Here is a 24,215-nt window from a genome sequence, read left to right as displayed (position 1 = left end):
AAGGGCAATAAATGCTGGCCTAGCCAGTGATGCCTCACATCTCCTGAGTGAATAATAAGACCCGAGCTGATTTGATCACCATCACGTTGCTATCTATGTGACCTCATTGTAACATGTACTAGATGCTTTGGTATGAAGAGGCAAGAGTTCAGCTCCTTTTTCACCAACACACCTTTAATGGTTCAAACTCACTCTGCACAGAACTCTACAGATCATCACAAGCTCCAGAGTCCACCTGAAGCCCCTTTACATATCAGTGTCAATCATTGAACACTTAACATAAATGAGACAATCATTGAACACTTAACATAAATGAGACAACTAATTGCAATGTCTCTTAACCCACTACTTAACACTCGTTGTGTTCAAATTAACTTCTGCCTTTCCACTACACTTTTGAAACAAATTTCATTGCCCATATGTAGGTTATGTTGTGAAAGGAGCCATTTAAATGGAAGATGCCTTCTGCAAAAGAAACCTCTTTCAACGTGCAAGGGATTTTGTTTCATTGAGTTACCAATTACCAAAGATGCTGAAGAAGTGAGACTTCTTTCTCTGGCTTGTTGACTCGATGCCTCACATATACTCGCTCGCTCAGTTATTTCAACAGCCCTGGATTCCTCACCCAAGGACCATCATCTCAGAGGTAACCAGGTTAAGGGCAATAAACACAGGTTTGCCTTTAGCACCCAACGCTGGGAAATGCAAAAACAAAAGCAACTCCTCAGAGAATGCAGGGTCATTTATATACAAGTAGTGTGATTTAGCTTTCAATTGCAATGTCCGTTTGATAAATGTAATTCATTTTTCCTTCATAAATAAGACTGAGATAAACAGCTCCAAAGGCCACATTTGATTGACACTTGAGAATGCCAAGAAGTCTCAAATGGCTGCATTACATTCTTGACATTTAAATCCCATTCTCAACAAGACGTCTTTGCATATTCATGAACGTTGGTTAATCAGCATTAACACAGTGATGCCAACATGATTGTTGTTTTGGAGAGAACTCCTGATTCCTTCCGAACTTTGCTTTGCTATTTTTGAAATCAATGGCTAGCTTAGCATCAGGATGGCATTTTTTTTAAAAAACACCCCTGGGAAATGTTGAAATAAAATAAAACTTTGGGAGGGGGGAGGCAATTTATGTGGCAGCGTTTACACTGTCTAGCTCAAGCAATAAGGTATTCTGGATTCTGGTCCTTTTCATTCGGAGCCTTCCTTCAAAGGTGACTTGACAAAAAGCAGTGTCTGCGGTAAAAATGGTTTAATTCACCAATGACGCCCTCTTCTGGTAAGTTGTCGAAAAAGCCAGCGACAGTGTGAAAAGATGGCAATATTTGTTTGTTTCTCAGTGGACTTCATGCTTCAGTCCAGGCAATCCAAAAAGAAACCGTCGGCTCAGCATCAAAAAGTGAAAGATGGGTTTTATATTTGGGTGTGACACCTCATCCAGATCTTGTCGCATGGAGTTGTTGAAGATTAAAATAATATTTTGCGCTCTAGTTTAAAGGAAAGAAATCAATGCTCTCTGACACCCAGACATGTTGCAGCAGTGAAAATCTGGTCATTTAACACCGAGGCTTATTAAACGGCGAGGTTTGAAATTGGTTGGTATTCTGAGGTGGTAACTTTTAGCAGTAATCACGGTTGGGAAACCATGGTAAGATCTAACATCGCAAGAATATGGTAGGTGCATAAGTACGTCCCTACATTACATAAAGGAGATGGCGGTAATCTGAGAATCACGATAGTACAGAAGGCGGCCATTTGGCCCATTGAGTCTGCACTGGCCCTCTCAAGGAGCACCCAACCTGAGTCCACTCACCCACTCTAACCCTGCAACCACATAACTCCACCTAACCTTTCAACACTAAGGGACAATTTAGCATAGCCAATCCACCTAACCTACACATCTTTGGACTATGGGAGGAAATCCACGCGGATGCGGGGGGGGGGGGGAACGTGCAGACTCCACACAGACAGTCACCCGGGTCCCTGGCGCTCTGAAGCAGCTGTGCTGTACTACCCAATGTCCCAGACAACTGTTTTACGGGGCGTGGGTTCAAATGCCCACCACAGCAGCTGCTGGGAATTTAAATTCAATTAATAAAAATGTGCAACTGAAACTATCGATTGTCATTTGAAAAAACCTATTTGGTTCGCTCCACAGAATCCCCACAGGGCGGGAGGCCATTCAAACCATCGAGTCTACACGGACCCAGGCCCGTTCCCCTGCCCTAGCCCCATAACCTGACCTAACCTACAAATCTATGGCCACCAAGGGGCAATTTAGCAAGGGCCAATCTACCTAACCTGCACATCTTTGGACTGTGGGAGGAAACTGGAGCACCCGGAGGAAGCCCACAGGCACCGGGAGAACGTGCAGACTGCGCACAGTCACCCGAGGCCGGAATTGAACCCGGGTCCCTGGCACCGTGGTGCAGCAGTGCTAACCACTGTGTTACCATCATGTGCTTTAAGGGAGGAAATCTGCCACCCTTACCTGGTGTGGCCTACACATGAATTGCAATTTCTCTTGAGGGATGGGCAACAAATCCTGGCCTTGCCCAAGATGCCCACTTACCACAAAATATATAATTTGTTTAAATTACTGTTACGGGACCATGCTCAGCCCAGCTTATATCCTGCTGAGATTTGAGAACATTCGAATTATACAAACTATCATTGCATCAAGATGCCTCTTTAATAATCATAGAATTTACAGTGCAGAAGAGCGCCATTCGGCCCATCAAGTCTTTTTGTTTTAAATATACGAGTACCAATTAGCTTTTTCCCCAATTAAGCGGAAATTTAGCATGGCCAATCCACCTACCCTGTACATCTTTGGGTTGTGAAATGAAATGAAAATCGCTTATTGTCACAAGTAGGCTTCAAATGAAGCTACTGTGAAAAGCCCCTAGTCGCCACATTCCGGCGCCTGTTCGGGGAGGCTGTTACGGGAATCGAACCGTGCTGCTGGCCTGCTTTCAAAGCCAGCGATTTAGCCCTGTGCTAAACAGGGGTGAAACCCACGCAGACACAGGGAGAATGTGCAAACTCCACACGGACAGTGACCCGGGGCCAGGATTCGAACCCGGGTCCTCAGCGCTGTAGGCAGCAGTGCTAACCACTGCGCCGCCAAGCCGCCCTTCGGCCCATTAAGTCTTCCCTGATCCTTGGTAAGAGAACCCTCCCCAAGCCTACATCTCCACCCTCGCCGTAACCCCACCCAACCTTTTTGAACACTAAGGGGCAATTTATCGCGGCCAATCCACCTAGCCTGTACATCTTTGGACTGTGGGAGGGAACCGGAGCACACGGAGGAAACCCACTTAGACACGGGGAGAATGTGCTGACTCCCCCCAGACAGTGACCCAAGCCGGGAATCGAACCTGGAGCTGTGAAGCAACTGTGCTAACCACTGTGTTACTGAGCTTCTGTCTCAAAACAATGCTATTCACATAGCTGGAAACAGAAAATTCACGGCACAGTAGGGGACCATTCAGCCTATTGCACGTGTTAGTAGAAAAAGTGCTAACCAGCTTAATCCTACTATTTAGCTCTTGTTCCATAGCCCTGGAGCTTACAGCATCACAAGTAAATTTCCAAGTGTTGTTTTAAACGCACCCGGGGGGGGGGGTTGAAATCCAGACTCCAGCCACCTTGGTGCAAACATTAACCAATTAACAATCTGGAAGTAGGAACCAAGGGCACTGTTGCTAAGTTTGCAGATGATACAGAGAGGGACAGGTAATATTGAGGAAGCAGGGGGGGCTGCGGATTGCCTTGGACAGGCTAGGAGACTGGGCAAAGAAGTGGCAGATCAAATACAATGTGGAAAAGTGTGAGGTTCTGCACTTTGGTGGGAAGAATGGGGGCATAGTCTATTTTCTAAATGGGAAAAGGCTTTGGAAATCAGAAGCACAAAGGGGCTTGGGAGTCCTTGTTCACGATTCTTTTAAGGTTAACGTGCAGGTTCAGTCGGCAGTTAGGAACGCAAATGCAATGTTAGCATTCATGTCAAGAGAGCTACAAATATGTACTTCTGAGGCTGTACAAGGCTCTAGTCAGACCCCATTTGGAGTATTGCGAGCAGTTTTGGGCCCCGTATCTAAGGAAGAATGTGCTGGCCTTGAGAGAGGGTGCTGAGGAGTTTCACAAGCATGATCCATGGGATTAAGAGCTTGTCACATGAGGAGCGGTTGAAGACTCTGGGTCTGTACTCGATGGTATTTCGAAGGATGAGGGGGGATCTTATTGAAACTTACAGGATACTGCGAGGCCTGGATAGAGTGGGCGTGGAGAGGATGTTTCCACTTGTAGGAAAAACTAGAACCAGAGGACACCATCTCAGACTGAAGGGATGATCCTTTAAAACAGAGATGAGGAGGAATTTCTTCAGCCAGAGGGGGTTGGTGAATCTGTGGAACTCATTGCCGTAGAAGGCTGTGGAGGCCAAATCACTGAGTGTCTTTAAGACAGAGATAGATAGGTTTCTGATCAATAAGAGGATCGGGGTTATGGGGAAAAAGCAGGAGAATGGGGATGAGAAAAATATCAGCCATGATTGAATGGCAGAGCAGACCCAATGGGCCAAATTCCGCTCCTATGTCTTATGGTCTAACTATGCCCCATAGTTACTGATGCCTGATAGAGAAATTGGGCATCCGAAACCCTTTAGTTTTATGCATCTCAATTAAATCTCGCCTCAACTTCTATGCCAAAGAAAAAAATCCCATTCAACCAATCTTTACTGAGCTAAAATTCTTCATTCTTTGTAAAATGACGAGTGTTTTATACAGTTTTCAACCATATCTTCCAAGCTCTTATAATCTACGCCTGACCTATTCCTGGTGCTATTTTAACAAAATAGCAGGTAACTAAAATTTAGACTAATCCCCATCTAGTCATTATTTCCGAATGAATCGTTACTCTTATTGGGCAAGAGGCTGGACTAATTTCAGGCTGAATCTCAGGGATCGCGGACTACTCATTTTAACCTTAACAGATTAACAGTAGCAACCACATAGCAATCTGCAAATCATTTACTTCGAGACAGATATCTGGGGTAAGTTTATGCATCGAAAAGTACGTGGATTGCCATTCTAACTGAGAAATAAGCCCCAAAATAGGAGTCTCCCGTATAATTGCCATCATTACAATTGCATTCCAGATAGATGAGCCGTATTCATTTTAAAGCATGGCATCTGCACAACGTTAATTCTTAGCAGCGTCGCCGTGGCTCAGGTGGAGAGGTCGAGTGATAAACTAAGATTCCTCCCTCCCCACCCCCACACTCCCAAAGAGCAGGCACTTCTCGCTGTGTTAACCAGCATTCATTCCTTAACCAGCGCCAAAATAGATTAACTGGTCATTTAGAAATTGCTGTGATCAATTGCCTAGAAAACAAATGGCTGCACTTCGAGGTAGACAAGTCTCCTGGCCCTGATTGAATACAGCCCAGGGTATTGAAAGAGATGGCATGGGAAATAGCAAATGCGCTCCTGGTAATTTATCAAAATTCGCTGGACTCTGGGACAGTTCCGCCCGATTTGAAAACACATGTGACGCCACTGTTTAAAAAAAGGAGGTAGACAAAAGACGGGTAACTATAGGCTAGTGGCCAATTAGGCATGGGGAAAATACTGGAATATATCATCAAGGAAGAAATAGCGAGACATCTGGATGGAAATTGCCCCCTTTGGCAGACGCAGCATGGGTTAACGAAAGGCAGGTCATGTTTGGCTAATTTGCTGGAATTCTTTGAGGGCACTACGAGCGTGGTGGACAACGGGGAACAGGTGGATGTGGTGTATCTGGATTTCCAGAAGGCATTCAACAAGGTGCCACACAAAAGGCTGCTGCATGAGATAAAGGTGCACGGCGTTACAGGTAATGTATTAGCATGGATAGAGGATTGGTTAACTAACAGAAAGCAAAGAGTGGGGATAAATGGATGTTTTCCCGGTTGGCGATCAGTGGTGTGCCTCAAGGATCAGTGTTGTGACCGCAATTGTTTGCAATTGACGTAGAGGATTTGGAGACCAAGTGTACCGTGACAAAGTTCGCAGATGACGCTAAGATGAGAGGTAGAGAGCAAAGTTTGCAGAGGGATCTAGAGAATTTAAGTGAGTGGGCAAGGGTCTGGCAAATGGAGAACAATGCTGGTAAATGTCAGGTCATTCATTTTGGTAGGAATAACAGTAAAATGGACTATTATTTAAAAGGTTAAAAAATTGCAGCAGGCTGCTGTGCAGAGGGACCTGGGTGTCCTTGTGCATGAATCGCAAAAAGTTGGTTTGCAGGTAATGGAGGTAGCATATTGCTAGAGGGATGGAGTTTAAAAGCAGGGAGGTTATGTTGCAGCTGTATAAGATGCTGGTGAGGCCACACCTGGAACACTGTGTACAGTTTTGGTCTCCTTACTTGAGAAAGGATGTACTAGCACTGGAGGGGGTGCAGAGGAGATTCGCTAGGTCGATTCGGGAGTTGAGAGGATTGGTTTATGAGGACAGACTGGGACTATACTCATTGGAATTTAGAAGATTGAGGGGGGATATTATAGAAACATTTACAATTATGACGGGAATAGACAAGATAGAAGCAGGGAGGTCATTTCCACTGGCGACTGAAAGTACAACTAGGGGGCATAGCCTCAAAATAAGGAGGAGCAAATTTAGGACTGCGTTGAGGAGGAACTCCTTCACCAATAGGATTGTAAAACTGTGGAATTCGCTGCCCAGTGAAGCAGTTGAAGCGACCTCGTTGAACGTCTGTTAGGCAAAGATATAGATTTTTGAACAGTAAAGGAATTAAGGGTTATGGTGAGCAGATGGGTATATGGAGCGGAGTCCACAAAAAGATCAGCCATGGGGGCTCGAGGGGTCAGATGGCCGACTCCTGCTCCTAGTTCTTAAGTTGAAAATGAAACCCATCAATCAACAACTGCTTTGGGATGACCCACGAACGTGAAGAACACTACGTAACTGCAGGTATTTTTTCTTACAACAATCAAATGTTGCACATTTAAAGGGAACGCCTTTCCAAGATCTTAACCAAATACAAAGTTGATTGAGTATTGAATTTCATGCACACTTTCCTCTTCTTTTACATTTCCCTCTGCAATGCGTCCTTAGAAAGGCAAAATATAGGCAGGCCTAACCCCAATTTGTTAACACTATAATTCAGTGAATCACATAGAAACATAGAGAAAATAGCGTGAGGCCATTCGGCCCTTCGAGCCTGCTCCGCCATTCACTGTGGTCATGGCTGATCATCAAGTTCAATATCCTGATCCGCCTTCCCTCCCCCATATCCCTCGACTCCTTTAGCCCCAAGAACTATATCTAATTCATTCTTGAAATTACCCAACGTCTTGAAGGGAAGTGTTAACATTCAACATTTCCCCCGTGTTAACATTTCGTTAACGGGAAAAAATATCCAGACAGCCCACATTTACCAGATCCACAAGGAATTTATCCTGATAAACAGGGAGCCTAAACACTGATCCCCCATTAAGTCTCAGTCTTACTCTTGTTCTTTAATCTTTTGGCGTACAAAGGAATTATTGTTTCACAGGTGTATGCAAAAGGATCTTGGATCATTGCCAAGAGACACAAACAGGGTAAATACAGGACGATAATTTTTGTGATAAAAGGTGGGCAAAACAGTCCAGATTCCCACACCCAGTGTACAATAGGATCACTGTTACACCTGCTTTTCTCCGATAGATGCATGCAGCAATTAGCTGAATGCTTGCTGCTCCTCCTGTTATTGAACATAGGCATCAGAACACACGAGGGCGGTCTGTACGGACAAGGTACTGATAGGCTGATCGTTCACTCCTCAAACAGTTTCTCTGGCTCCCAGAATAGGAAAGGCAATTTGAAAGTTACCACATTAAAGTGTGGCTGGCTGTATAGTCCTGTCCTTTCCACCTGCAGAAAAGTATCGAAACTCTGCTCGCCCCCACCTCAATCACAGGGAATATTACATTGGTGGGAGATATCACATATCGCAGCCTGCCCCTGGTCTGGCCCTTGTATGAAATCCATGCGCAGGCAATTTGAACCAGTGGCCAATGGGAAGAAATCAAACGTGGGGAGTCTTCGCTGACCAGGGACATTGAATCCGACTGTACTGCACTCCCCACTGCCCAGCTAAAACCTAACACAAGACAGACCAAAGAATCGTAGAATCTCGACAGCACTGGCCCACTACCCCGCCCTATCCCCATAACCCCACATAACCTATGCCTCACCTAGCCGTTGGACACTAAGGGACAATGTAGCATGGCCAATCCACCTAACCTGCACATCACTGGGAGGAAACCGGAGAACCCGGAGAAAACCCACGTAGACACGTGCAGACGCCGCAGTTACCCAAGGCCAGATTTGAACCTGGGTCCCGATGCTGTGAGGCGGAAGTGCTAACCACTGTGCTACCTGGAAAGAGCATCCTACCTAGGCCCAGTTGCTCGCCCTAACACCCACATTATAAAACACTGGTTAGACCACACTTGGAATATTGTGTCCAGTTCTGGTCACCTCAATATCGCAAGAATGTGGATGCTTTGGAGAAGGTGCGCTGCAGGGCATGTCTTTTATGAAGAAAGATTGAGGGAGCTAGGGCTTTTCTCACTGGATCGAAGAAGGGAGGTGACTTGATAGAGGTGTACAAGGTGATGAGAGGCATGGATAGAGTGGATAGCCCGAGATTTTTCCCCAGGGCAGAAACAGCTGTCACAAGGGGACTCAATTTTAAGGTAATTGGAGGAAGGTATATTGGAGATGTCAGAGGTAGGTTCTTTACACAGAGAGTGGTGGGTGCGTGGAATGCACTACCAGCAGAGGTGGTGGAGCCAGAGTCACTAGGGACATTTAAGCGACTGTTAGACAGGCACATGGACAGCAGTAAATTGAAGGGGTGTAGGTTAGGTTGATCTTAGATTAGGATAAGTGGTCGGCACAACATTGTGGGCTGAAGGGCCTGTACTGTGCTGTTCTGTGTAACTTTGGAGTGTGAGAGGAAACCAGAGCACCTGGAGGAACCCACGCCAAACGGCTGCTCCAAACAGACTACAAACTCCAAGACATGTTGTGGAGAATCTCTTTAATATTTTGACGACTTAAAGCCAGACAAATAATAACCGTACAATTTCCCTCAATCTCCGTGTCTTTTGTTTTTGCAGCTAAGTGCAGCTTCGGTGCACTTTGAACTGTTGGAAAAAGAAAAAAGACCACACAAGCGCACGCCAGTTGGAAAAATCCTTAAGCAAACATAAAAGAACAAAGTCAATCGGCATTTTCTCTCTTGCCAGTAGCTCTGATCTTGACAATTGTGTTCAAGGTTGCGATTTCAACAGCACACCGTGGAAGAGTCAGTGGGGAAAAATGCATTTACATACAGAGCTGCTGTCAAAAGAAAGCCACTAAAAATGGTCCCAAGAACCATAGCATTGCCATGAATCAAAGAGTTCAGCAGCCAAGGATTAGGGTGATCTAAAACATTCCCTGCATGCTGAGGGCTTATGCATTTTTTTTCTGAAGGAGGTGGGGGACACTGCTGTTAACTACGAACCAATTTGTTTAATGAACACCATCACCACCGGAAGAGATTAAACAGTTATGCGACCAATAGGCTTATGTATTAGTGTAATCCGATAACAGTTCAAGCAATGCTGAATGAAGATTTGAATGATAATCTCTCCCACAATTTCTCCGCGCTGGGAAAATAAACATTAACTTTGTCGCGATTAAGCCTGCGTTACTCCAATAACATTCAAACAGTCTCTCTTAACACAACGCATAGCAGAAGTGCTGCAACAGTGTGAAAGCAATGCAGCTCAGCCGGGCACTAACCCTGCACATCACCCTACGCACTGAACTGACAATTTGGGTTGCCGCAGAGAGAGACAGAGAGAGAGAGAGAGCATTACCTCAAACGTTCGGCTTTTAGAATTATTAAGATTGGTTCTTTCCCTTTGTCTAGAATGCCTGCAAGAGTGTTGGACAATGGCTGAAGACAGAATTATTACATACTGGGGAGGATAAGGTATTTATTAGGATGTGAAGTGGGTGGTTTCCATGAGGGTCCTCAGTCGCGGCTGGGTTGCTCACTTTGCAAAGACAAACCAACAAGAGGCACTCTAAGCAGTACGGAGGATGATATGAATACCAGAATCCGTAAACACTGGGTTACTCATCTCTCCGGTTTTCAGCGAGTAAGTGGCTTCTTCAAATGGCCTCTGCATCTGGCCTGGAATGTAAAGCAAAGACGATAAATATAAATGCACGACAGGAAGTATAACTGCCGTTCCTATTCTACTCCAGCTCTTGGGCTCTTTTCTGTTGGGGAAAAAAGTGCCAACATTGGATTGGATTAGATTTGTTTATTGTCACGTGTACCGAGGTCAAAGATCTACATGAACGTCCTTAACGGGTTGAAAAACACTTTGCCTTCTCTCAAACGCAGAAATATAAACGCAGATGCTTGCGCAAGAGGCCAGACATAAAGGGGCGCAGGCATCTCGGACAGCTCTGGGGCTGAGATTAGAGAGATTGCGGGTGGGGTGGTTGGGCGGGGGGGAGATTTCTGAACCAGGACCCACCCAGGTACGAAAGCACAAGGAAGATGTGTGAATGAGACTTTGTGTGAACAAGAACACGGGCAGAGTTTTGCACAACAGGTTTAGGCCGTGTAGAATGCGGGAGGTGAGATGAATGTTGGAACAGTCAGGTCTGAAGGCAGTAAGCGCATGGATGTGGGTCTCAGCAGCTGATGAGCTGGGGTGGGGGCAGGGTGGAAGGGGCGGGGGGGGGGGGGGGGTGGGCAAAGAGTGGGTAAGAAGATGTCAGAGTTGGGAATAGGCAGTGCCCAAGTGCTGGATATGTGGTGGAGGCTTATCTCATGGTCACTGAGGTTGTGGACAGCCGGCTGAAACTCCGTTGTCAGGAGAGGGATGGGAGTTGACAGCGAGGAAAGGGCGTTGTGATGGGGACCAAACACAATGGTTTTGCGATTCCTCGTGCAAAATTGGAGGGGATTTCTGCTTATCTGTTACTGGATGTCAGACAAGGAGTCTGATAATTGAATGGCAGGGAGTAACTGAGAGGGGCGGTGGTGATATTACTGGTGAGGAATACCAAGTTTCCGCTGATTCCCATGATGATCTATTAGTTATAACCAGTACTGTGTGGGGGTGGGATTCAGATCACTATAGGAGAGCAGAGTGTGTGCGCGTGTGTTGTTGGGGGGGGGGGGGGGGGGGGGGGGGGAGAGAGAGAGGAGGAGACGAGAAGAGCTGACGAAGGAGGAGGAGGAAGTCAAGTTAATTGTTTCAAATACAAAAAGCGTCACTCGGGCCAAAGCCAAACCAAAACTAACCCGTGGGTTGAATTATTATGCATTCATTTACCATTCTGGGGACCTGGGGCGTGCAAACAGGCCTCGCAATTCTGCCTGCGTAACAAACAGCTACAGCACCACAAAATGAAATAAATCCATTGGGTGCAAGTGTTCTGAGGTATCCCAAGGATGAGGAAGGCACAAGTCTGTTGTGTCCTTTACTTGAGCGATGTACTGGACTGTGCCACTGGAAACTGCTGCTAGAATCTGGCCCTTAACAAGAGGGAAGAAAACTGGCATGGATAAAGTAGTCATCCAATACAGCTGGAATAAATAACCCATTTATTCCACGTCACTTTAATCAGGACCACCGAAGCTAGCCACACCGATTTTCTTTTATTTTTACTGCTGCTTACTTATTAAGAAAAGACAGCAGGCAGTTTAATATAAATTCAGTGAGACATAGTATAATCACCATGTGTCACATTACGAGCACTGGAAGCCACAAGGGGTTCTGACTATTCGAGACAGGAGGCTGATGGCTGCTAACCACACGCAATCAAATTTGGGAAAGAAAACCCTATTTGCTGTTATTGAATTAAGAATCTGGTGTTACTGGGATATTACTGTAGTCACACCGGCAGAATACAAAGCAATTAACCCTCGGGCGCCTGTTCAATATTATACTTTAGAAAAATAATCACCCAGGCTGGTTAATAATCAGTGATGAAAGGGTCGCATCTTACCTTTTCCAAAATAGCCCAGGTCGCCCCCTTCTTTTGCAGAGCTGCAATCACTATATTTGGATGCTAAGTGTTCAAACGTTGCTTCGCCAGATTTGATCATTTGGATATAATCTGAACAAAGATACAGGTTAACAGAAAAGGCTCACAAAACGATTTTTCCTTTCGCATTCAGACCGCACAAGATGCCTCCGCACCAGGTTAACGGAGTATGAAGACAAAACTTTACGATAAAATAAAAAGACACCTCTCCTCCTCCGCCCCTGACAAAGCCAGCGGCCAGTTAAATAAAATTGGAGCTATTACGGCGTGGGCAAGATTAAATTTCGACCCAAATATTACTTTTGTCCCAAGGTGTCACGTGGCCCCATCAAAAAAAAAGTTGGAAAAATAGAAACGTTAAAACAGAGGAATAGAAGTGGACCAGATAGCTCGCGAGGAAAGACAGACAAGCAGACTTGGATCATTTTTCCCCATCTTTACTCTGTTACTGCTGATTTTGTTTTTAAATTGATGCGCATGGTGCAGGACAATAGTGAACTCATGGGCAGGAGTGCTTACATACACCACAGTCTTGCAACACCAGGTTAAAGTCCAACAGGTTTGTTTCGAATCACTAGCTTTCCGAGCACTGCTCCTTCCTCAGGTGAAGGAGTTTCTGTACAATCGAGGCACGGTGTCTTTTTGCTGCATTTTCAGATGACCCCCCTGCCCCCAGCCCTGTACTAAACTGAACGTCATTTTTAAACTTTTGTTTGGTGACTGTAACCTGAACTAGCCGAGGAACTCAGCTGACAGTACAGATACTGTAAACTTTTGTTTTTCAAATGTCTTTGCTGCTGGTCCAGGACGCCCCTGAGGAATTGATGTGAGCTGCTGCTTTGGAAATAATTCTTTGTTTTGCAACCATGCTGCTCTGCACCTTACAGTCCCTGTTTTTGCAGAACCGGTTGTAAACTCTGTTTTAAAGAGGTCTCTGTTGGGGTGAAGCCTGCAAGCTAGCAGCAGTGTTGAAGTCAGTTACTGGGCTGTACAGTATTTCAGACTGCACGGGTTTCAATCTTTGCACTGATTTTTCCGGGCAAAAAATTGCCCCCGGGAAGCTACCTCTGGCTTTAACATTGAATCCGATGGAAAATCAAACTTCACTCAGAAAGTGGCGATTTTCAGGAACACAACTGCAACTTTAAATGAGGAGGCCCTAAAAGTATCCCATTTTTGGATTGGAGCAAATCATTAATACATATTAACGGTGCTTGGAAGAATTTTGATAATATAATTTTCAACTTTCTAAAGAATAGATACAGTCGGAGTCAGTCATTGTTGTTAGTACAAATATGCATGCGAAAACTTTCGTGGAGATACAAATCTCCAAGTGGTTCTTCATTTGATTAACGGCACTCCCATATTAGAGCGGCACAGCGGTTAGCACTGCTGCCTCACAGCGCCAGGGACCCGGGTTTAATTCCAGTCTTGCTTGGGTGACTGTGTGTGTGGAGTTTGCACTTTCTCCCCGTGTCCGCATGGGTGTTCTCCGGGTGCTCCGGTTTCCTCCCAGAGTCACAAAGATGTGCAGGTTAGGTGGATTGGCAATGATAAATTGCCCTCCGTGTCCAAAGATGTGGGATAGGCCTGGGTGGAGTGCTCCTTCGGAGGGTAGGTGCAGGCTCGGTAGGCCGAATGGCCTCCTGTAGGGATTCTACGAAGTTCATTAGTTCACACCTTATTATATTCCCAACACATACCACATAATAATGTAATAATGGCATGACATTTCAGTACTTCTAGTCAGAACTAAAGACTATCTTTAGTCATAACTCAAGTCGTAATGTCTCATCTCAATTGCTGCCTGACCTGTGTGTTTGCAGTAACTTTGTTAAAGCCCATTTGATGACTTATTTACTCGGGCCATGCACCTAGAGGGAAGGTGGAACTACAAAGCTTAGTGCTAGAATAGAGAGAGAGAAGGCAGCCGGTCTGTATGCTGCAGCTCTTCCAGTTAGCATGGAGATAACAATGTGGTTTATGAACCACACACTCGACTTTCACAAGCATATTAAAAATATATAGTTTAATCTCAAAATAAGTCATCATATGCCCAAGGCTTCAACAAAGTTTCTGCAAACACACTGGTCAGGCAGAAACTGAGATGAGGCATTATGACTGCGAGTCGTGACTTGAGTTCTGACTAGAAATACAGATATACTCCATGCCCTTATTGCTCCTCTCTCTATCTCTATTCGAGCACTAAGCTGTGTATCCCCACCTGGTCTCGAGGTGCATGGCTCAAATAAACTGGTGGGTAAAAATACAGACCCAGAATGGGTTTATGGTGGGATAAAAACATTATTAAATCTGCGTAGATATGGGCTCCCTTGGCCAGCCAGCCAAAGTCGGGGCATGGGAAGAACCCAAAGCGGAGATTACATATGTAAATTGTCATGTGAGAGTACCTTTAAGAAATGGGTGTTTATAAATGGGTGTGTATATAAATATCTGTAGTGACAGTACCTTTAAAAAATGGGTGTTTACTACTGCAATGATGTCAGTGTGGGTGGAGCTGGGCTGTCTGTCAGCTTTTTAACTTTGGTTTTTGAGCAGGCTGCAGGGTGGGTTTTAGTTTTGTTTTCAGTGTTGGAGCTGAAGCCACACAAAGCAGGTGTACTGCTGATCTCTCTGCCATTAAAGACTGTCTCTTGATCATTTGGTGAATTCAAAAATATAAATGTTTTCAGTAGTGACTTTAACCTAACGTGCTTCTGTTAAAGGTTATGTTTTTTTATAAGTCCTGGATGTTAAAAGGACAGCGTACGCATTACTTGGTGTTGTATTATTTGGGGATTGTATTTGAGTTAATGGTTGCTAATATGTTCACTGTATGTTTTAAAAAGGTTAACTTGAGTTCATCGAATAACATTGTTTTGCTTTAAAAAATACTTTTCCATTTCTGCTGTACCACACCTGTAGAGTGGGCCGTGTGCTCCCCATACTACAATCTAGCAAAAGTTGTGGGTCAGGAGAACTCCATGATACACTTTGGGGTTCTCTAAACCCTGGCCCATAACAACATTATGACACCCAATTGGCACTAACTAGCATTAGCTCAAGGGTAATATTTGCAACTTGCTGCATCAGGCAATGTACTCCCCTCCCGAATTAAATTAAAATCCAAGTTACAAATTAGTTTAAAATTTAATAACTATTATTGTCACAAGTAGGCTTACATTAACACTGCAATGAAGTTACTGTGAAAAGCCCCTAGTCTCCACACTCCGACGCCTGTTCGGGTACACAGAGGGAGAATTCGGAATGTCCAATTCACCTGACAGCGCGTCTTTCGGGACTTGTGGGAGGAAACCGGAGCACCCGGAGGAAACCCACACAGACACGGGGAGAACGTGCAGACTCCGCACAGGCAGTGACCCAAGCCGGGAATCGAACCTGGGACCCTGGCGCTGTGAAGCAACAGTGCTAACCACTGTGCCGGCCTAATTTTTTTCCTTCATTCTTTCATGGGATGTGGGCGGCGCTGGCTGAGCCAGCAGTTTTTTCCCATCCCTAATTGCTCTTGAACTGAGTGGCTTGCTCAGCCATTTCAGTGTGCGTGTGCGCGTGTGTGTGTGTGTGTGTGTGGGGGGGGGGGGGGGGGGGGGGGCAGTTCAGAGTCAACTGCGTCGCTGTCTGGGTCTGGAGTCACGTGTAGGCCAGACCGGGTAAGGATGGTTGATTTCCTTCCTAAAAGGACATTAGTGAACCAGATGGGTTTTTAACGACAATCGATGATAGTTTCATGGTCACCATTACTGACACTAGCTTTAGAATTCTAGATTTATCAATTGAATTGAAGTTTCGCCAGCTGCCGCGGTGGGATTCGAACCCATGTCCCGAGAACATTAGCCTGGGCCTCTGGATTACTAGCCCAGTGACCTTACCACTACAATCCCATTTGGTTTGAACGCCATAGAAAAATCTAGAGCTGCAGAACCACACACACACACACGTTCGCTCGTCATCAGCTTACCGTTTAACGTCTCTAGTGCCTCCTCTTTGCTGCGTGTGATCTCCTCCTGTCTCCAGGAAGAAGGACGGCGTGACTGGTTGTGCTTCACTAACAGGTGGGAACAGCGAACTTTGTCAGGTTCAACAGAATTGTAACTCCCACCTACTTTTGGACGCTCCCACTGACTCCGATTAGTTATGTGATTGAAGAAGTAAATACGACCTACAAAAGAGAGACCAACAGGTCAGAAATGCCAAGACACAAACCAACAGAAGCAACCTCACAGTCTCACTCAAATGGCTTTTCTTTCCTCCTCCTCCTCTCCATTCACCTTCTCCCCATTGCTCTGAAATAATAATAATAATCTTAATTGTCACAAGTAGGCTTACATTAACACTGCAATGAAGTTACTGTGAAGATCCCCTAGTTGCCACACTCCGGCGCCTGTTCGGGTAGACAGAGGAAGAATTCAGTATGTTCAATTCACCTATCAGCACGTCTTTCGAGACTTGTGGAAGGAAACCGGAGCACCCGGAGGAAACCCACACACACATGGGGAGAGCACGCAGACTCCGCACTGTGACACAAGTCCGCAATCGAACCTGGGACCCTAGCGCTATGAAGCAACAGTTCTACCTTGCTGCCCTAAGGCTAAGGTGCCAATCCATAGACACATGGAATTCAGCTTATGCTTCTGTGACACCTTTCACAAACCAAGATATCCCACAGCACTTTACAACCAATTAAGCACATTCAAAATGTAGTCACTGTTGTAATGGTCTCAATATAGAAAGATCCTCCCACAGTCCAAAGACGTGCAGGTTAGGTGGATTGGCCACTGTTATTTTTAGAAGTGAAGAGTCGAATGGGAAGCAGACGCAGTCCCATTTTAATACTGCATCAAAAAGACATCACCTCCAACAGTACAACATTTACTCACCAGCCAGCCTAGATGATACGGCCAAAGCCCAATGATGGAGCTTGAACCCACAACCTTGCTGCAACAGAGATGAGACCCCGCCCAACGCACTTCTTTGGACTGTCGGAGGAAACCGGAGACCCCAGAGGAAACCCACGTAGACATGGGGAGAAAGTAAAATCGTCACACAGTCACCCGATGCGACTTGAACCTGGGACCCTGGCGTGATGTTCATAAGCATAAAGTATAAATTACGTGTAACTGCAGTTGACAATCACAACAGTGCCAGTTTGAACTACAGTGTTTGTCACTGCTTTACAATGATTTAGCATCTACTTAATGTTATGCAAGAGTACCTTTAAGAAATGGCTGTTTATAAATGGGTCTGCATATAAATATCTGTAGTGAGAGTACCTTTAGGAAATGGGTGTTTACTACTGCAGTGCTGACAGAGTGTGGGTGGAGCTGGGCTGTCTGTCAGCTTTTTACTTTCGTTTTTGAGCAGGTTGCCGGGTGTGTTTTAGTTTTGTTTTCAGTGTTGCAGCTGAAGCCAGACAGTTGGACTGTTCATCTCTCTGCCATGAAAAGACTATCTCTTGATCATTTGGTGAATTCCGAATAATAAATGTTTTCAGTAGTGAATGTAAACCTGATGTGCTTCTGTTAAAAGGTGTTTCTTCTGTCTTCTGGATGTTGTTTGGGAAGTTATTAAGGATTACTTAGTGTTGTATTCTTTGGGGGTTGTATTTGAATTGATGGTTACCAAGATGTTCACTGTATGTTTCAAAAGGTTAACTTGAGTTCATAGAATAAACATTGTTTTGCTTTAAAAAATACTTTTCTATTTCTGCTGTACCACACCTGTAGAGTGGGCCGTGTGCTCCCCATACCACAATCTATTAAAAGCTGTGGGTCAGGTGAACACCATGATACACTTTGGGGTTCTCTAAACCCTGGCCCATAACATTATGCTTTTTTCCCTTGGGGGAGAGCCTTGGATGTCAGAGGCTGATGGAGTGTGCCCCTCCCCGATCTGAACAGTGCAGCCTCTGTACAGATCAAGTGCAAATGTAATCCAGACAAGCAACACATGCAAGGGCAAGACTCCCATGATTGGATCAAAGTTCAAACCCACTAGACTTATCAGTGATAGGCAGCATGGTTTTGTGCAGGAAAGGGCATGTCTTACAAACCTAATAGAATTCTTTGAGGAAGTGACAAAGTTAATTGATGAGGGAAGGGCTGTAGATGTCATATACATGGACTTTAGTAAGGCGTTTGATAAGGTTTCCCATGGCAGGTTGATGGAAAAAGTGAAGCTGTATGGGGTTCAGGGTGTACTAGCTAGATGGATAAAGAACTGGCTGGGCAACAGGAGACAGAGAGTAGTGGTGGAAGGGAGTGTCTCAAAATGGAGAAGGGTGACTAGTGGTGTTCCACAGGGATCCGTGCTCGGACCACTGCTGTTTGTGATCTACATCAATGACCTGGAGGAAGGTATAGGTGGTCTGATTAGCAAGTTTGCAGATGATACTAAGATTGGTGTAGTTGCAGATAGCGAGGACTGTCAGAGAATACAACAAAATATAGATAGATTGGAGAGTTGGGCAGAGACATGGCAGATGGAGTTCAATCCAGGCAAATGGGAGGTGATGCATTTTGGAAGATCAAATTCAAGAGCGGACTATATGGTCAATGGAAGGGTCTTGGGGAAAATTGATGTACAGAGAGATCTGGGAGTTCAGGTCCACTGTACCCTGAAGGTGGCAACGCAGGTCGATAGAGTGGTCAAGAAGGCATACAGCATGCTTGCCTTCATCGGACGGGGTATTGAGTACAAGAGTTGGCAGGTCATGTTACAGTTGTATAGGACTTTGGTTCGGCCACATTTGGAATACTGCGTGCAGTTCTGGTCGCCACATTACCAGAAGGACTGTGGATGCCTTGGAGAGGGTGCAGAGGAGGTTCACCAGGATGTTGCCTGGTATGGAGGGTGCTAGCTATGAGAAGGTTGAGTAGATTAGGATTGTTTTCAGTTGGAAAGACGGAGGTTGAGGGGGGACCTGATTGAGGTCTACAAAATTATGAGAGGTATGGACAGGATGGACAGCAACAAGCTTTTCCCAAGAGTGGGGGTGTCAGTTACAAGGGGTCTCGATTTCAAGGTGAGAGGGGGAAAGTTTAAGGGAGATGTGCGTGGAAAGTTTTTTACGCAGAGGGTGGCGGGTGCCTGGAACGCTTTACCAGCGGAGGTGGTAGAGGGGGGCACGATAGCATCATTTAAGAAGCATCTAGACAGGTATATGAATGGGTGGGAACAGAGGGAAGTAGACCTTGAAAAATAGGAGACAGGTTTAGATAAAGGATCTGGATCAGCGCAGGCTGGGAGGGCCGAAGGGCCTGTTCCTGTGCTGTAATGTTCTTTGTTCTTTGTATTGCCATTTGACGTGAGTAAATGAGGGATTCCAGGAGAAATTAGTTTCAGTTCTTAGGGAATTCTGTGCTACAGTGCTGCAATGCATTAGACCTTTTTTTCGCTCCTGTGTTATTTATATTTAACAATTTCCATTTCAGCCCCTGAAAATCTGTGAATTAAGTGGCCGGTGGCATTTCGATATGAATCCTCAGTATGGCTAAGGCACTAAGGCTTTACCGAGGTAGGCATCTCTATTTGGAAATCTTTTGTGTCTCTGTGCACTAGTCTGAAAGTAAAGAGATGACTCGAAGGTCTGAACCGAATTAAGTTGAGTAATATTCAGTTAGGCTTTGTTTGCCTAAGCTGTTTACATGCGGAAGTTTCTAGTACATCACTGCAGGACGCCAACTGAAGTGAGAGGGCTGTGATTAAATGTGACAACCAGGCTGAACATCGATAGGAAGTATCTCTCCAGGCTGGCATGCCACACTCAGCTCCCCCACTTTGGGTTACCACCATACAGGCCGGAGCCAAGAGGGACGGACCCCAAGAGACTGGTTTTGCACAAAGCTTTCCATTGCAAACTCTTATTTGGGTGTTGTATTCAGTGGGCTACTGATTAGTTAACTGTTTCGGAGCAGATGGGGTCAAGTTAAGAAGGGTTGTGTTACACTGCCCGGCTGATTTATTCCCGCTTAAACCTGGCAATAAATTTGAATTAGCCAAGTTCAGCAATACAACCAACAAGCCATCACATGGTGCTTTCCCACAACTTTTGGACTATTTTCAGTGCGTATTCCCAACAACATAATGGAGATTCTCCCATCCTGCGGCTGGTGCACCTAGAAATAAATCAGCCTGGATTGGATCGCGATCCATTGCACTATCTGGTCCTTCCTGGTTACTTCTCAAGTCAAAATGTGTTAAGAGGGACAAATAGTTTGTATCTCAAATAGTTTTGCAATTTTTATTTACCCATTCATTTGATGCAATTGGCCCAGGCTAGGCCAACATTTGCTGTGCATCCCTAATTGCTCCTGAAGAGGTGGCGTTAGGAGAGGGAGTTGGAGGATTTCAGTTTTTAAGCTAGACGTACACAATTCCTCCCTTCCAATGAATGCGACATTGCATTTGACCTCCAATTACTCAAAGTGCACAAAGCCGCAGCCTGGCACCGATGGACAATTCCGGTTAACAGGCACAAGGCAGGAAAATGTAAAAAAGCTAAGAAAACACAAGGGAACTGAAATTCACACAACAGGGGTCGAGATACTGATGGGTACAAGGAAATTATTTCACTCTGTTTATTACCTCGCAATCTGCAACAACCCAGGACAGTCTTATAGAGGACAGATTATCAATATATCAAAGCATTTCTGCCCAAAGTTATGTACACCAGGAAATGTGCATAAATTTCAACGCCAAATCCAGTCCTCGGCCAGTTATATTACAAAAAAAGCCCATTAATAAACACCTGAGGGCAATGATACAAAACATATACTTTACAGTAACTTACATCGCATCAGCTCAATAATTTAAATTTTTGATACATTCAACACCGGAGCTCAATTCTAGTTTGCAAGTTCCAATTAATGCCACGTTAATAGGATAATCTCGGCGCCACAAAGCTGGTTATACAAGCCGATATGCTTGACCTGGGGCCTATTGCTAATAATTGTGGCGATTTCCATGCACAACTGTGATGAATATAAGGAATGGTCATATTTTATATTTGTTGCAGTAATGTTATTAAAAACCTGGGTTAAGATGCATACAGACAGCATGACTGCTAGGGTGGTGATTAAATTGTTGTAAAAGTGAGGTAATCATTGATTGACAGGTGAAGTATTCTGCTAATAGATCGTGAGAAGCATTTACTTGTTTGCAGACAGCTAACTAATGGAATATTGTTTAGGTTTGAAGGACCCCTGGGTGTAGATAATTTATGAGGGGTATTGTGTTTAGTCCCACCCAAGGGACATCCTGGAAGAAGAGACAAAAGAATGCCACTGTTTTCAGTACAGCTGATGCAGTTAATGGGAGGAGCCAGGTCTGTCTGAAGAGTCCGTAGGTCCTGGATTCTAATCTGAACACGGGTGTTTCAGTTTGGTTCTGAAGGTGCGCTCTCCAACAATTCTGCACAGAGAAAAGCAAGTAAAACCCTGGTTGTGAACTTTATTCATGAGTGGTATAATATAGGTTTGTTTAATTGGAATATAGAGGTAGATTTAGGAAGCAAGTTAAAGTTTCTTCATTCACTTAACTGTTGTAACTGTAAAGCTATTTCTTTGTTGCTAATGTAGTTCATTCTGGCGATTAGATTAAACTTATTGGTTCTCCGTGGAAGTAGATTATACGCACGGAGCTCAAAGAAAGCATCTTCAATGTAAAGAATTAATTATTTTAGATACTCATACCGTGCAATTTTGTTATACTCCAGGAAGGGTAAATGCCAAAATATTGATCACTCCTGACTTCAACAACCGGAGACATGTCTAAATTGTTGTCCAAGAGGCAGGATGCCAACGAAGAGGCGAACAAGCAAGTGAGCTGCTTACAATTCTCTAGTGACCATCAGATGTAAAATACAAGTCTATAATGTTAATGTTGCAGGTCAACGATTTCTAGCCAAAGATCAGCGACCTAAAGCATTAAGTATTTTATGATCCCCAGAAAAACAATTATTTCTGAGACTGCATTCAGCAAAATTGCCAATAACATTTGCATTCTTTTAATGCAAAATGTACATCACAGAGCAGCCTCACTAACTAAACTTGGCACATCCAGTCATGAGCTACGTTATATATATTGTAATAAGGTCACATTATTTGGAATACTTTTATTGTTTGATGAAGTTATGACAACTATCCTCATTTGGCCATCAGGAAAACAACAAGGAATGTGCAGAGAATGAGTTGGGCAAGTTGCAGACACAGTCCAGTGTCTAATTCCTGGTCGAGCGCAGTGAACTGATCTCAATGTGGCAGGCAGTTGCGGACGCTACGTTCAGCCTCAGGTGCGGAAGGCCCGTTCCTTCCACTCTGAATTACTATTCAGCGAGATCTGCCAGAAAGGGCAGCTGGATGAACTTCAGGTGGAGGACAGGATTGGCCGAAGCCGAGGCGCCCCACAGATTAAACGTTTCGTACGGGTGGGGAAGGTTGCAGCAAAGGACAGCACGGCAGCATGGTGGTTAGCATAAATGCTTCACAGCTCCAGGGTCCCAGGTTCGATTCCCGGCTGGGTCACTGTCTGTGCGGAGTCTGCACGTCCTCCCCGTGTGTGCGTGGGTTTCCTCCGGGTGCTCCGGTTTCCTCCCACAGTCCAAAGATGTGCGGGTTAGGTGGATTGGCCATGCTAAATTGCCCGTAGTGTCCTAATAAATGTAAGGTTAAGGGGGGGGTTGTTGGGTTACGGGGATAGGGTGGATATGTGGGTTTGAGTACGGTGATCATGGCTCGGCACAACATTGAGGGCCGAAGGGCCTGTTCTGTAGTGTTCTATGTTCTATGTTAAAGATAGGTGGAACAGGTGCACCTGTGGTCTTTTAAGGGTGACCTAACAGACCAGAGAAAGAACATCAGTCGCAGCTCACAGGCAAACAGAACATCAAGTCCTGCAGGGGGAGAGAAAAGCAGCGTCTTCAAATTGGTGGCAAAATCTGCCTGAGCACTACCCTCAGGCCGACAAACACATTCTCATTTAATGCACAAGCCTCCATTGCACACGAGAAATGTTTTGAGTGGGTGGGTTCAGGACATTGGATCAATAAGGCCCGTTCCTTGTTGCCACAGCAACTGCAAAGCTTAAAACTATAAACAGAAAACTGGGAGGGAAATAAATAAAATGAAAGGAACCAAACACCACAGGGTGTCATCAGCGACACAACTGGAGCAGAGAGAGATTTAACAGATGTAAAACTCAAAGGATTTTAAGACTAGTTGAGGAATCAGTAACTCGGAGTAGCCAATTTAAAACGCACCAAAAACATGGAGAAATGGTGGGAGATATTTTACATAGAAGCGAGTCAACTTAAAACACTGATTGTCTCGGGCTAACCGATCTGAGCTATAGTGGGCAGGTGGAATGGTCCATTCAGCTTCAGAGAGTCGAGGTTGGATGGAAGGGAATTCGTCTCTATAAAAGGCTGGTTGCCCATTGCCCCAATAAGAGAGTTGCATATTATGTCCGTCACACGTACTGTACTTTTGTTCTCCTTCCGCAAGGGTATACGCGGGGAGTGCAGCGATACTGTATCAGCCCAAGTCTCGGGAGGCCAGGATGGTCATGTGGGGAGCTATTGGGCCGACTAGGCCTGAATTCACTGGATTTTAGACAAATAGGAGGGGTCACATTGGAACGCATCAAATTGTAACAGGGCTGGACAGACTGGATGGGGGGGGGGGGGGGAGAGGACGACAGGTTCCCCTGGAAAGGGGGGGGGGGGGGCAGGTTCTCCCGGGCGAGGGGGGGGGGGGGGGCGGAGAGGACGAACAGGTTCCCCTGGAAGGGGGGGGCCGGTTCCCGGGGAGGGGGGGCAGGTTCTCCCGGGGAGGAGGGGGGCAGGTTCTCCCGGGGAGGAGGGGGGCAGGTTCTCCCGGGGAGGAGGGGGGCAGGTTCTCCCGGGGAGGAGGGGGGCAGGTTCTCCCGGGGAGGAGGGGGGCAGGTTCTCCCGGGGAGGAGGGGGGCAGGTTCTCCCGGGGAGGAGGGGTGGGCCGGTTCTCCCGGGGAGGAGGGGGGCAGGTTTCTCACCGGGGAGGAGGGGGGCCAGGTTCTCCCGGGAGGAGG

General features: G+C 45.6%; 1 protein-coding gene across 1 annotated transcript in view; it reads right to left on the bottom strand.

Annotated features, from left to right (window-relative positions):
* Positions 1-9,097: 9,097 nt before the first annotated feature.
* Positions 9,098-24,215, bottom strand: part of pin1 (peptidylprolyl cis/trans isomerase, NIMA-interacting 1) — a 29,089-nt gene continuing 13,971 nt past the window's right edge. Inside the window, exons 2-4 of the mRNA XM_038784624.1 lie at positions 16,114-16,314; positions 12,096-12,206; positions 9,098-10,260 (exon numbers count right to left, since the gene is read on the bottom strand). Of these exons, the coding sequence (XP_038640552.1) occupies positions 10,151-10,260; positions 12,096-12,206; positions 16,114-16,314 (422 nt within the window). The 3' untranslated portion in view covers positions 9,098-10,150. The remainder of the gene's footprint in view (positions 10,261-12,095; positions 12,207-16,113; positions 16,315-24,215) is intronic.

This window comes from Scyliorhinus canicula, chromosome 25 (genome assembly GCF_902713615.1).
Source record: "Scyliorhinus canicula chromosome 25, sScyCan1.1, whole genome shotgun sequence".
Classification (NCBI taxonomy): Eukaryota; Metazoa; Chordata; class Chondrichthyes; order Carcharhiniformes; family Scyliorhinidae; genus Scyliorhinus; species Scyliorhinus canicula.
This window is presented reverse-complemented; position numbering and strand designations above follow the sequence as displayed.